This window comes from Platalea leucorodia (genome assembly GCF_965183815.1).
Source record: "Platalea leucorodia genome assembly, chromosome: 1".
Lineage (NCBI taxonomy): Eukaryota > Metazoa > Chordata > Aves > Pelecaniformes > Threskiornithidae > Platalea > Platalea leucorodia.
Window position 1 is genome coordinate 157672697 of NC_138823.1, and position 14416 is coordinate 157687112.

The window sequence follows — 14416 nt, forward strand, 5'->3', positions numbered from 1 at the left end:
GAATAATGAATTGCTAATACTATAAATATTCTGAAGAATAGTATTATACGTGGATGTGAGTAGTTCCTAAATCAAGTTTCATGTTCTCTGCTGAAGGGAACAAACTGTCCCTTATACTTTCTAATAATCTTATGGAGATAATACTGGTAGGATAAAAGTTTTGTTTCTCTCTTTAGCATTAATTACAAATTTAAATTGTCAGTTGTCAATTGCCTTATTTGAAGACATAAATGCCCAGAATTTTGCACATGATCTTTTTTTTTTTAAAAAGTTTTTACAAGTTGTTACTAGTACTACTATAAAACGTGCCTGTAACATTTTATGATCCCCCTTTCTGAAATAAATATACAGCAGCATTCTTTGTTCAAATCTCTGTTATTTAGTTTAGGAGAGATGATTTTGTTAGTCCATGCCCATTGTTCCAAAAATTCTCCAGTCACGATGCGCTCCCATTGTATTTGTGATGCTGAGTCCAATGAACTACTACTACTTTTTTTAACATTTTCTTATCTTTTCTTAGCATGATCCCATCAAAATGACATAGTTTTAATAAGACATTTTGCAAAGAATGTATTAACTGATGTAAAAATAAGCTGGTTAATCAGCAGACTCTTACAATTAACGTTTTCATAAAAAATAACATCTTTGCAGCTTTCTTGAAGGAGTCTAGTCTTTATTGAACTACTCATCCAAAGCTTCTGCCAAGTCTTTATAAGGTAAATACAGTAGGGTGATTCGGACCAGACAGAGCTTTCAAGTCTGTTACTGCTGATTTTGTTTCAGGATGTGTTGGAGTTTGGGATAACATCACCTGTTGGCGTCCTGCGAAGATTGGAGAGACTGTCACTGTCCCTTGTCCAAAAGTATTTAGCTTTTTTTCTGGCAAACCAGGTATTTCATTTTAAGGTGTATTTTTGCTGGCTTCTCTTTGGTATTTTATAACATAACATGCTAACAATGGGGTTTTTTTTGCAGTTTAAAGTTTTTATTTTCTTTTTAAAGAGTTAAAATAATAGATTCTTAACAGAGCTGTTCATGATACATCATGAAAAGACCAAATTGTCTTTGTGGTCCATATGGTGTTCTTTGAGTCAGATACTAGACATATATTCTGATATAGTGACACTCATCAAGGCTGAAGACATTGCTTCCTCTTTTTGACCTATTTATGTTAATTATTAAGGCAGCTGAGCCTGACTGACATCTTTAACAATTGCCAGCAGGTTACATGCAGGTTGTTCCTTTTGTGCCTAGGAGGGGAGCTCTGCTTTGCCTTCATGAGAATAATGAGCCAACATTAACACATAATACCTAAAAATTATCACCATTGCAATTTAAGGTAGTCATTATGAAACCTTTTATTCTGCTTTTTAATGGAACTTGAAAAGAGCTCATCAGTGTCTCAGACTGCTGGAACATTTAACTGTTTTAAGTCTACCATCTTCTGCACTATCTTGTCAGTATATCATACTGTGGTTTAATTTTGCACTTTGGCTTGTTAGTGGGGTTTTAAAAATAGATGATGCACACATAGCATTTCACATATGTATCTCAAAAGGCAGCAGGAAAGATCTTATCCCCATTGCTCAGGTAAGAAACCTTTGTCATGAAGAACTGGTGAAAGATGCAAAATTTATCACAGTGATTTAATTCTGCTTTTGAGGTCTCTGTGGAGAGCTTTTTAACAATATTACTTTTACCACAAATGCTAACTTGGGGTATGACTAAAATACCTTTATTCTCAAAACTGTTGATTAAGTCTTATTCCAGTAAAAAATAGATAACTAAAACAATCTACAGATGGGCAAAGGTTTTCATTCCTGGAGCTGGTGAATCTTGATTAGTTCATCATGGATAGTGTAAACAGTTTATAAAGGGGAAAGTATGTGTAATCTTCACTAGATCTTGTGAAATCTATAAAAGTATTGAAATGACTCGAAGATATTAAGGTGTTGTCATCACACAAGGCAAACTAATAACTATCAAAAATTCAAAATCTGAGTTAAATCACACTGTTTCTGTCCATTTGCCAAAAGCTAGAGCATGCATACTCTCTCTCAAGTTTGGATGTTTGATATTTAACAACTGTTAGTATCTTATATTACAATAACATTTTAATTTTCCTATAAAACAACTGCAATAAATATTTAAGTCTGAAACCTTCACAATGCATTTCAACTCTATCTCACTTGGGCATGGCATCATCAAGACTGAAAGATCACTTCCTTTTTATAGTTTGCTGTAATTTTCCCGTATACAGCTTTTTTTATAGCTACCTGGTTACTTCTTGTTTGTAGAACTAACAGGGTGGGTTTTTCAGAGGTACCTGTTCAATTAAGAAGATCTTTTATATCTTGTCTTTCTACAATTTCAGAGAAGGAAGACAGCAAAAATCTTGCATGGTTGATTCAATTAAGATCTAACTAAGTATCTCAGCACCTTTATAATTTGATTATGCTCAGGACTATATAATTTATTTTATTCATATATAGCACATTTCAAATTCACTTGATTCTTATGGCAGGAATTTATAAAAATATCTTTAAACAAGAAATCTACCTCTTTTTATTTAGCCAGATTTGCAAGATATATGTTTTAGTTTTTTCAGGGTTTAAGAGGAATTAAAATTCTACTACAAGATGGTCGAGACTACTTCATTTTTTATGGAAGTATTCCAAATCTTAAGTAGGCTTTTAAATACCATCAGTTCTTTAAAGGATTTCTTAATTTAAATTGTGAATTAAAAAGGTAGTTGTCTTCTCATCTTCACAGCTTTTGGAGAACTGGCTCTTAATTTCTTCTGTGATGGTCAAGGTTATAGTTTAAGCATACCACATAATCAATTCTCTGTTGAATATTAGTAACTTTATGTTAAATGACCTTTTACTGTAAAAGCAATCATATTATCCTATAATGTTTTTTCTGTATTGTACAGAATGATGCAAGTATATGAGTATCAGAAAGTTATTCTGTGAATTTTTTATTCAAATGTATGTATCAAGTTATAGCTTTTAAAGAGGTTGCCATCTGAAATATTTAATTGCATGGAATGATGGTGTAGAAATAAACAATGTGTGCCACAGAACATTGCCTAACTGTCTTTAAGTTAGAAGGCCTTACAGTACTTATAATAGAAAATGCTTCAGCATCTTGAGTACGTAGTCTTTTTCTTGCAAAACTGGCAAGAATCTTGACGTAATTTGTGGTTCTGTTAACACATTCCTCTGCTCTGCCTGGTCAGAGAATCTTGATGTGCTTTTAAAGTGAAGACTTTTCAGAGTGTATAAATAGCTTACCTTTTCTTTAAAAAGTGCCACATCTATGCCAAATGACAGAAGTGGTCCTGTTGTTTGAGGAGACACTGTGGTTTGAGGTCAGGGCCTTGTTATAAGCTAGAAAGATTTGGTCATTGGTTGGTCAACCATCTGTAGGATATTTACAACTTTCCACTGAACACTTTATACAAAGAAGATATTCCAGTAACCGATCAGCAAGATAAAAATCACAAAAGCTTTAGTTTGGAGTGTATATAAACACGTTTGGTTATTCTTGGCCAGAGTTGACCTGTGACACATAAATTTGTTCGTGTGTGGTGAAAAACAGGCATCTTTAAGTCACTTAAAGACCAGTGGGAAACTCCAAACCAAAGCAGTGTGTTATTATAGATTTCAAGTATCATGGATATAAAATTTGCTGTAAAAAAGGTGAGGGGAAGTTGCTTATGATTTAACATTGTAAGAGTAAGTAACAGTAATTTTAATGACTGTTCTTTGTTCTGACATCAAACTCTGCAGTTTTCTCCTATTGGAGCTATTCCATATTGTTTGAACATTAGTTCATATTAATTAGATTAAGGAGTAGAATCATGGGTTGCCCCCATCTCATCTGCATGACTTCATCTGGGAGAAGAGTCAACTTCTCTCAGTTCCAACCAAAAAATCCTTTCTGAAATTAATAGATGTTCAAAATTCCTTTCCAACCATGCTTGCACATCTCCTGTATGTTCCTTGGACTACATTGTTTCAGTGATTGGTTCAAAGACTGAGATTCAGCATGCGTATTTATTTCCTCGTTTTTCAACCTATCACATAATTTGACCTTTAAAGTGCATTACCAACTCTACCAACATTTGCTGTAGCAGTAATTCATCACCATAGTATCTAAGAGCTTTTATAACTCTCCAGTAGATCATTTGGTATTACCTTCTCAGAAAAGCTTAAATAGGAGGTTAGAGCAACTCTCACTTAAATTACTTTTCTATTAAATTACTGTGCCTACAAATTATCCCCTTTATAGAGTGAGCTGAAAGACTCCCTCCAGAATACTTCAGATAAAACAGCAAAATATTTCAGGCTTTTGCAGATGTAACAGAAATAGCTGTTGTACCAAAGCAGAAGCTTGCCATCACAGCTTGGAATTACTTTCGTTTTTCTTTCGTGCAAAGGCAACTCAGAGCAAGAGTAAAAGCTAAAGTAACATGAATGAAGAGCCACATGAATGGAAATGACTGGGTTGCTTTAACAGGAGTGCTAGGAAATACAGAGTGTTAACAGAGAATGACAAAGTTAGGTTGTCTAAAGATTCATTGATGAGGAGACTTTTGAATCTTTCTGATTTAAACTCTCAAATTTTGCTTTACAGGAAATATTAGCAAAAATTGTACGAGTAATGGATGGTCGGATATTTTTCCTGACATCTTAAGTACTTGTGGATATAATGACTATGAGGATGATTATAAGGTAGGAAAAATACTTTTTCTATTCATTTAGATGCTGGTGTTCAATACAGCTATCAGACATATTCTGCTTCTAAATAATTCCTGTTTTACTCTATCAGAATTAATGGAAATCTGTAGTAATTTTTGGTAGCATTGATTGCCATATGCTTGGATTGCAAATGTCATATAAGATAAAATGAGAAATGTAGAATTCAGTAACTGTTTGAAACTCAAGGCTATAAACAGTTGGAAATTGCAGTAATGCATCTGTATTTCTAATATTGCAGTGTTACTGGGCTTATGCACAGTCTGTTTTTCATTGTGTTATTTCTAGAATTTTCTATTACATCAAAGCCTCATACTGTAATAATCTGTTAATAATACATGCACCACTTGATTGCTGGTATGTGTTTAATTTATAAGTAAAATAGAATGAATTTAGGTCATTGGAATTATTGCAAATTTGTATTGGACTTTAAATTGCGTTAGCAATTAGAAGTGGTTCAAAAAGCTATCAAGATATCCTATTTCTTGTTCTTTTTGTTGAAGGAAGTACTTTTGCCATCACATTATACCTATTTTCTACCCATTTTTCTGCTGAGGCTAACAGAGCAAGATCTTGTTTACAAGGATGAGCCCGTAGTGTCAGTAAAACTCGTATGACGAGCGGATGAAATCCTCTCATGAATAAAGATACTCGGCTGGTTGGGTTTTTCTGGATTTTAGTATATATGGAATAGCTCTAGCAGACCTGTTCTATCTGGTTTGCAGAGATGTGCTGGCATTCTAGCTAAGACATGCAGTTCTTGCCATCTCCTTCTGCATTTAATAGCCCAGCCATTACTGTAGCTGAAAATAGATAATAAAGAAAATGGATAGAGTATGTTGTTTTCCCAACTTTTCTGAAGATACATTCTAAAACATTGGTATCATCTGACAGCTTGGGGACGCACACATGTTACTGCTAAAACAGCCATTTTAAAACACTGTCGTTCAACCCAGACATTGTCATGTGGAGCGAAAACGGGTCAAGACTTAAAAATTTGAACTAACAAACGATAACATTTCAAATAGTGAGAAGTACTTAATTAGCAGATGAACGAGTATAATAGAAAAGCAGTTCTTGTTTGACATATTCGTTAGTAATTTGAAGGAGAAGAATGAAATGCAAGTTGACTACACTTGCAGAAATGAACCTAGAGAAACTGGAAATAGGAAGCAGTAGCAACATTTACAAAAGCCTGGGAAAGAGCAACTAATAAACCAGTGAGGATAAAAATCAGAAGAGAGATGTGGAAAGCAGGTACTGAAAAAATGATCAACAAAAGTACAATAGATAGCCAGAATACAGATATCTAACATAGATAGTATACAGAATAAACGCATAGCATGTTTCAGGGAGGGAAAGAGGAATGCAAGCACTGATTACATTCCAGGCAACATGGCCCGAGGGCCCTGTCCTTTTTTTTCACGTACCAGTGTCATTGCTCAGGGAATATTCTTTGCCTGGAGATCATAAACTGGCTATTTCAGTGAGACAAGACAATAATTCTTTTCTAACCTTAAAGCTGACAAGTCAAAAAGTGGATACAAGAGTGCTGGCTTATCAGAAGATAAGCTGTTCCTGTACAAATATTATATATTTTGTAATTAAAGAAAGGACAAAAATTATCAGGATAAAATCTGAAAAGGGAAACAGGAAAGCATATGTTTAAATCCATCTCTTCATGGGAGACAATATAAAAAATGCGATTATCATGCAGTTGTGAAATTTCAGGAGGCATTTAAGGTTCTGCATCAGCCAACTGTTACATGGAAAGAAGATGTTGTCTTGAATTTCGTGAGGTGCTCAGTGGTAGCACCTCAAAACAAAAAATCTGTACTCAACATAAACCAGTATAGTTCATTTCTACTTGACCTAGAATTTCAACCAAAAGAACTCAAAATGAAATCCTAAATATTTGGATACAAAATATTTTGGACACAAAAATATCATGCAACAATATGCTTTGTGGGTGATGTATGAGGTTGCCCTCAAAGTTACAGTAACTAAGGAGATCATATTTTAGGGAAGGTGGGAAAATACTTATCTTGTGGTAAGTCTTAAATTTTCTTCTGTATGCTTTCTCTGAAGACAATGTTAAAGGAGTAGGTAGAAACTGTCTTTGGTGTCTGTTTGGTGCCTGCATTTTCACTGCTGAATGAATTTCCATTAAAAATCCAATTAAATATTTATTCCTTTTTTTTGCTGTCTTTTAGGATATGGACTTGTATCTTTACTTCAAAGGGGACTTATTTTTATACATATTTTATATTTATATGTATATATATATACACGCATACACACAGACATATATATCGCTCCAGATATGCATCTATTTTGGGCAGTTTTGAATATTCTAGAGAAGGTTTAAGTGATAGAGCAAATACCGCACAGGCAATTTATTAATAGGTACCAAATTTTTATGCTGAAAATGCACTGAAATGAGAAAGCTTATTTAAAAATACCGTAAGCATGTCATCTATTATTTGTCTGCCAAATTCACTGATATTGTTCAGGGTATGAAAGAACTTGTCTGCTTCCACAGTTTGCATTGATTTTACTCAAAGTTAAAACGTTCAATTTTTATTCCATGTCACATGGTGTATTAGCCAGTTCTATGAAAAGAAACAATTTGCTTAACATTTTGAAATTAACTATAAGTTCCTGGTACAACATCCTTAAATAGAATGTTTTATTTTATGTTAGATCTTCTGTTAGTATTCTTCAGTGATCCTGTCTGTATTTATAGGGGACCAATTTGACAGGTATGACAGTGTCTGAACAAACTATCTGTATGTTGTTATCACATCAAACTGTAGTTCTAAACCTTTATTATATACTTCCAGTCTCTTTCCTATATGTAAACTAGTTACTGCTAACCTTCAAGATCAAGTTTTAGATTCATCAAATGAGTGTCTTTTTTTTCCTTTTATATTTCTGTTGAGGACATGGCAGCACAATGGGAAAATTAATAGCTTGATTTGACCATGCTAGAAATACACGTCAAGGTGTGTTAACCCAATCCAAGCCTCACCGCAATCTTTCCTTTCATGTGGACGTATTTTGACATATTCTATCTAGACTGAACAAGCTAAAGATGTGTCCTAGCTGTCCTGAGAGGGTATTAAACTCTGTCAACATTATTAATATACGGCAAGATGTCTGGTGAATGTAAAGGACCGAAACGTGTCCACTTTACATAAAATAATGACTGGGTCAGTTAATACAGTGTTGTCTAATCTTAGCATGAATTGGCCCAAGGTTTATTAGATCACACAAAAACCAATATATACAAGTTACGTGCTATGTGATTTGAATGCGTAGGGTCATACAAAGACAAATTCATGGAGAGAAAGATCCTCAGGGCTGTGAAATGTGGTGATGCTGTTGCAGCTTGTGCATAAGTAGAAGCATCATCTATGGAAGAAGGATTCCCCTATTTGGCCAGTTTCCTGAAGCATTCTCTCTTAGGCTGCTGTCAGGGATAACATCCTGGGTGTGCTACCTGCTACCCAATGCAGATGCACTACGCAAGACAAGTGGAGTCGAGGCAGTGAGGTCAGGACTGACACAAACAAACACTGTCTTGAATGTCTGTAGGTACTTTTAGAAAACAGATGCATTACTACTGTCTGTGAAGTGGATCATTGCACTGGGTTAATGGACTGTTTGTATTGAGTCTAAATTGAATCCTTCCCTCTCAACAAAATGTAATGCAGGGCAGCCATCTACCAATGCTTTTTATGTGTGCCTATAAGTCATGCTATATTGATTTACATAACATTCTGCATTTTTCATTACTTAAAGATGCTACTATTATTAAGATATACTTAAGGCAATACTGGTCTCATCTTTTTTGGGTGATGTTTAGGCTTAAGGTGAATTGAAAGAGAAGCTTGTTGGAAAAGGGATATCATTAATTACTTGCATAAAGATTATTAAATACCATGAGGAATACCCATTTTATTACATATATTTTTCGTAAATTCTGTTTTGCTCTGCACCATTTAAAAAAGTGTACAAGTTCTTGGTAAGAAAAGAGTAAATTGTCCACAACATGTAATCCATCTCTTTATCTCAGTTTATGTTTATTCTAACTAAGTACTACAAGATTTTAGAAAAGGCTACTGTGTTGTTGAAGTTCATTTTGCAAAAGGAAGGAACTAGGGTTCTTTATTCCACTTTTATTTGCATTTGCTCATTTCAGTGTTTCTAAAGCACTGAACTCATTTGCTAGGCCCAGTTCTGATTTTAGTGTTTGTACAGTTTAAAGTTTTCTGGTATGTTCTTCTAGTATGAATCATAGAATCAGAGAATGCTTTGGGATGGAAGGGACCTTTAAAGGTCATCTAGTCCATCCCCCCTGCAATGGGCAGGGACATCTACAACCAGATCAGGTTGCTCAGAGCCCCATCCAGCCTGGCCTTGAATGTTTCCAAGGATGGAGCATCTACCAGCTCTCTGGGCAGCCTGTTCCAGTGGTTCACCACCCTGATTGTAAAAAATTTCTTCCTTATATCCAGTCTGAATCTGCCCTCTTTTGTTTAAAACCATTACCCCTTGTCCTTTTGCTATTGGCCCTGCTAAAAAGTCTGTCCCCATCTTTCTTATAAGCCCCCTTTAAGTATTGAAAGGCTGCAATAAGGTCTCCCCACAGCCTTCTTTTCTCCAGGCTGAACAACCGCAGCTCTTTCAGCATTTCCTCATAAGAGAGGTGCTCCATCCCTCTGATCATTTTTGTGGCCCTCCTCTGGACCCTCTCCAAGAGGTCTATGTCCTTCTTGTACTGCGGACCACAGAGCTGGAGGCAGTACTGCAGGTGGGGTCTCACCAGAGCGGAGTAGAGAGGCAGAATCACCTCCCTCGACCTGCTGGCCACACTTTTATTTATTCAGCCGAGGATACGATTGGCCTTCTGGGCTGCGAGAGCACACTGCTGGCTCACGTCCAGCTTTTCGTCTATCAGTACCCCCAAGTCCTTCTCGGCAGGGCTGCACTGAATCCCTTCATCCCCCAGCCTGTACTGATACCGGGGATTACCCCGACCCAAGTGCAGGACCCTGCACTTGTCTTTCTTGAACCTCATGAGGTTCACACAGGCCCACCTCTCCAGCCTGTCCAGGTCCCTCTGGATAGCATCCCATCCCTCAGGCGTATCGACTGCACCACTCAGCTTGGTGTCATCTGCAGACTTGCTGAGGGTGCACTCGATGCCGCTGTCTATGTCATTGATGAAGATATTGAACAGCACTGGCCCCAGAATGGACCCCTGAGGGACACCACTCATCACTGTTCTCCATCTGGACATGAAGCCATTGACCACTACCCTCTGGATGTGACCATCCAGCCAATTCCTTATCCACCAAACAGTTCACCCATCAAATCCATATCCTTCCAATTTAGAGAGGAGGATATTGTGGGGGACCGTGTCGAAGGCCTTACAGAAGTCCAGATAGATGACATCCGTAGCTCTTCCCTCGTCCACTGATGTAGTTACTCCATCATAGAAGGCCACTAGGTTGGTCAGGCAGGACTTGCCCTTGGTGAAGCCGTGCTGACTGTCCTGAATCACCTCCCTGTCCTCCATGTGCCTTAGCATAGATTCTAGGAGGATCTGTTCCATGATCTTCCCAGGCACAGAGGTGAGGCTGACAGGTTGGTAGTTCCCAGGGTCCTCCATTTTACCCTTTTTAAAAATGGCTGCAATATTTCCCTTTTTCCAGTCCCCAGGGACTTCACCTGACTGCCATGACTTTTTTGGATATTATGAAATGTACTGTGACACATGTTTCATGAAAATATAAGACCACAAATTTTAATATACTTGTAAGTAATCATATCTGTGAATACTAGACTCTCTTACATACAATATTACAGGAATATACTAGCCCACAGAATAAAGAAAATGAAGAGTCATCTGGGATGATAATGATTGTAGTGATCAATTATATTTTTGGTTAAATGAATAAAGAGGTGTGGGTTTTTCTTTCACATTAAGGATGACGTGGTCAATAGTAAAACTCCTTTGGACAAAGAATCAAGCCCCAAACTTTCTTCAGAGCGTTTTGTCCTTCAGCACTGAATTACCCTCTCACCCCTAGAGGTCCTTCCAAACCAAGGCTGAGGTTCAAAGATCCACTGGGTACCTGTCAACTTTGCCTAGGAAGCTTCTGTGCTCTGTCTATTCTGTAAATAAACAGAAGAACTATGTCTCTTGAATTCAGTAAAAATAGCATGAAACTAACTTTAACAGAAACATTAGCAGGAAAAGGTGTCTGTTCTAAGAAAACAAAGCACAAGTGTGTGCAAGAATAGATTTTACAAAAAAGTGTATTGAAGATAACACTAATTACACAAACTTGTAATAATCCGATTTATTTTTATATGTGTGTTTTTCGTACTCTTTTAAAACCTGTTAACATTAGGTAGCCACAAAAGAAGAAACATGTTAGGATTAGGTCTTTATAGTCTGGAAAGCAGTTACAGATTCTGTAAATGTTTCCATAAAATTGTTCTGAAAATCATAAGCCACTGATTTTTGCTGTGCCTGACTACCTATTGAGTTTAGTTTAGTGACTGTAATTTGAATATTTTCCTCAAAACTTTAAAAGTAAATTGTTGGATTTCAGTTTTGGAATCAGTATTGCTCAGATAATCATGTGACTATGTTGCAGAGGACAGCTGTTCTTACTACTGTTGCAAATGTACTATTTTTGTTAGACATGCAGAAAATCTCATGTCATTTCAATTTCATAATGGCATTTCAGTTTCATATGCATGGCTCGAATAAGTTTATGCTTTGAATACAGTTGCAAAATCTAAACAGGTTTTGATATTTATTCTGTGTTAAAATCTTAAAAATATAATTTAGTTTTAAATTCTGTTTTGGTCAATCTGTACCTTCTTTGCACTCATTTTACTCCTGCCAATCTTGCAAATTTTTTATAAATTCAGACGTTAAAGCTAAAGTTTAATTGAGAACTGGCTAATTATGGTTCACACAGAATTGTAAATAAGAGATAACATGCCTATCTTACATGAAAGACATTGATTTTTATGTGCTATCAGATTTGGTATTGCTTTGCCTGTTCTTTTGCAGCAATACAATATAAAGAGTTTGTTTATAAATGCTACTATGTAACATACAGGGTAGTGACAAATATCTAATAGGTATAACTAAGTCAATATTAATCTAAAGTAATTTCCTGGTTGTTTTCAACTACCACAACACAATGCAGAATTTAATTCTTTGTCTTTAAGGGGGTTGTGTGTATATTTAATAAACATAATTTCAGAACACCGTTTGCCAGTTTTTTTGTTGAGTCACTAGTCGTTATAGAGGTCTTACAGGCAAATTAAGACACTTCTATTTACGCTCGTACAGGAAATTTAAGTAGCATTTATGATTGCATCCTCTTTGATGCTGAGTCTGACAAAGTGCTTCATGCTAATCATCTAAAATTTTTGCTTGTTTTTGAAAATCATAACACCTGAATTTAAATAATTACAATTTTTGATGTTAATGGATTCAAAATGTAGTAGTGTTTACTTAACTTTGCAGTAGTTTGAGAAGCAGGGTTAATTTTTGATCAGTAGAAAATTTTAAAACATTTAAGATTTCTGACCATTATAATACTAGACCAATAAAATGGTCTGAAAGAAGGAAATGTGCTCATTAGCCACAATTTCAAGTGTAGAATAGAGAATAATTAAAAATCTATGTCATATGATAAAATAATTTCAATTGTGTAATTATTTCTTATTTGCCTGTACTTAGTTTGAACACAATGACCATGCTCAGCATTAAGGTAATGTCAAAGTACTCTTGGCTGATTAGCTTCAACCCTGACTTACACCTCCATGTAGCTGTTTCGTGTTCGTCCATTTGGCAGATGAATGGCCAGCAGATAAATTCGGTCCTGCTGACACTGACAGCTATTGTGCTGGACTAAAAGTACACAGGATTCTTGTTTTGATTGGAGTCAGACTATTTGTTGTAGGGGTCATGCGTGTGTACAGAATGCCAGAAACTTTATTTTAAATAATGTGGTTTTTCTAGAGGAAGACAACCTCTTCTATTCTCCCTAGTGGGTAGAAGTGATGGGAGTCATTTTACATCCGGGCTGCCTGACAGTTACTGTCAAGCTCAGAGTGCATAGCTAAAGGCTAAATTAGAGGCACGGTTACATCAGTGTGGCTGGACAACAGATGCTTTGTTAGAAAGTTCAGGTGGGGTTTCACCTTTTTTTCCTTCATTTAAGAATTCTGAAATCAGATACAAGTAAGATGGGTCCAATTTCAAAAGATTCAGTCAATGGACTTTTTCTGAAATCAAATCTAGACAGATTTTTCAAGATGGTACGGAATGGTAAAAAAATGAAACAAGTCCAGCTTTTTTGTTGGGCATGTTTCAATCGACCCAATGCTGTTTGAACCACAGCTACTTTCTTTATGCCAAAGTACAAATCAGTCTCTTATTATATAGTCTAATGGCTGAAAAATATTTAAAGTAATGTTTTCAGTTCTGTGATATCAACACCTCCCGTGCAAGTTTGTTTATAGATGGCAACAATTTTGGTAAGTTTATGCAACTGAATGCAATTTATGCATCTGCATCCACAGTGTTAGTTACTAGACGATAGTCCAGCTCCCAACTTGAATAATGGGGGTTTATGATGCCTTCAAAAATTGACAAGGTGAAGGACCTTTCAACTTTCAATTCAATGAACATAGTGAATATAGCTGGTATAATTCCATCTACTTCAAGAGGTGACACATGGCTTATGTATAGAGGGCATGACTCTTGGGAGAATGTAAATATAATGGCTCCTGCATTTCTTGCCAGTGATATATCTTGGCCATTAGATGCTTTCTAAGGGCTGAGATCATCTCAGTTGCAAGTTGATAATAGCTGAAGCATGAGAGAACTGGAGTAAAGGATGTCTCTAGGGAGCATCCTTTATTGCCTTCAGGGGATTTCTGGACCATTCACCATTCCCTTTAGCAGATGCTTTTACTACTGACTTTGGAAATTTACTCCTTACACGTAAAAATAATCTCAGAAATGATGTCAGATAAATTTGTGTTGAATTCTGAGACTGCCTGCATATCCATTTAAGCTGCTTTCCTTCTCTATGAATGTTTATGAACAATTCTTTTAAAATAACATCCTTCATTTTTTTCTTCGTATGTTATTCCTTTTGTCTGTTTATTTGATGCCTTTGCAAACTGACAGCCTCCAAAGTCGGTTAACTTAGCAGTATGATGGCAGATCATAGTCTAGCCCGGGCAGTCAAGAGCAGACACAAAAGGAACAATTTGTCCACTTAACCACGAGCACCAAGGGGTTATGAATTAGATATAAGCTCTCCAGGACATTGTGGAGGCATTATTACAAAGAGGTCAGTCAAAAACTTTGTGCAGTATACTTTATTGGTAAAAAGAGCAGGTAGTATTTTACTCATAAGGGAAGGAGTCCATCAGGCAAAAAATACCTTTCAATGATATTGTTCTCTCTCCCTCTACCTATTTGAGTTTAGATTCACATCTCAGGAAATAGAAGGTACAAGTCAAAAAGGCAAGTTATACGGTGAGATATTAAGAGGAGACATAGCTCTAAGGCACTGATTGTAAGATAAAAATGTGTTAGAGAAGGG

The 14416-nt window shown here is 36.1% G+C and overlaps 1 protein-coding gene across 1 annotated transcript in view; it reads left to right on the forward strand.

The window, feature by feature from the left end:
* Positions 1-14416, forward strand: part of VIPR2 (vasoactive intestinal peptide receptor 2) — a 61430-nt gene that overhangs the window by 16300 nt on the left and 30714 nt on the right. Inside the window, exons 3-4 of the mRNA XM_082309580.1 lie at positions 784-891; positions 4642-4739. Of these exons, the coding sequence (XP_082165706.1) occupies positions 784-891; positions 4642-4739 (206 nt within the window). The remainder of the gene's footprint in view (positions 1-783; positions 892-4641; positions 4740-14416) is intronic.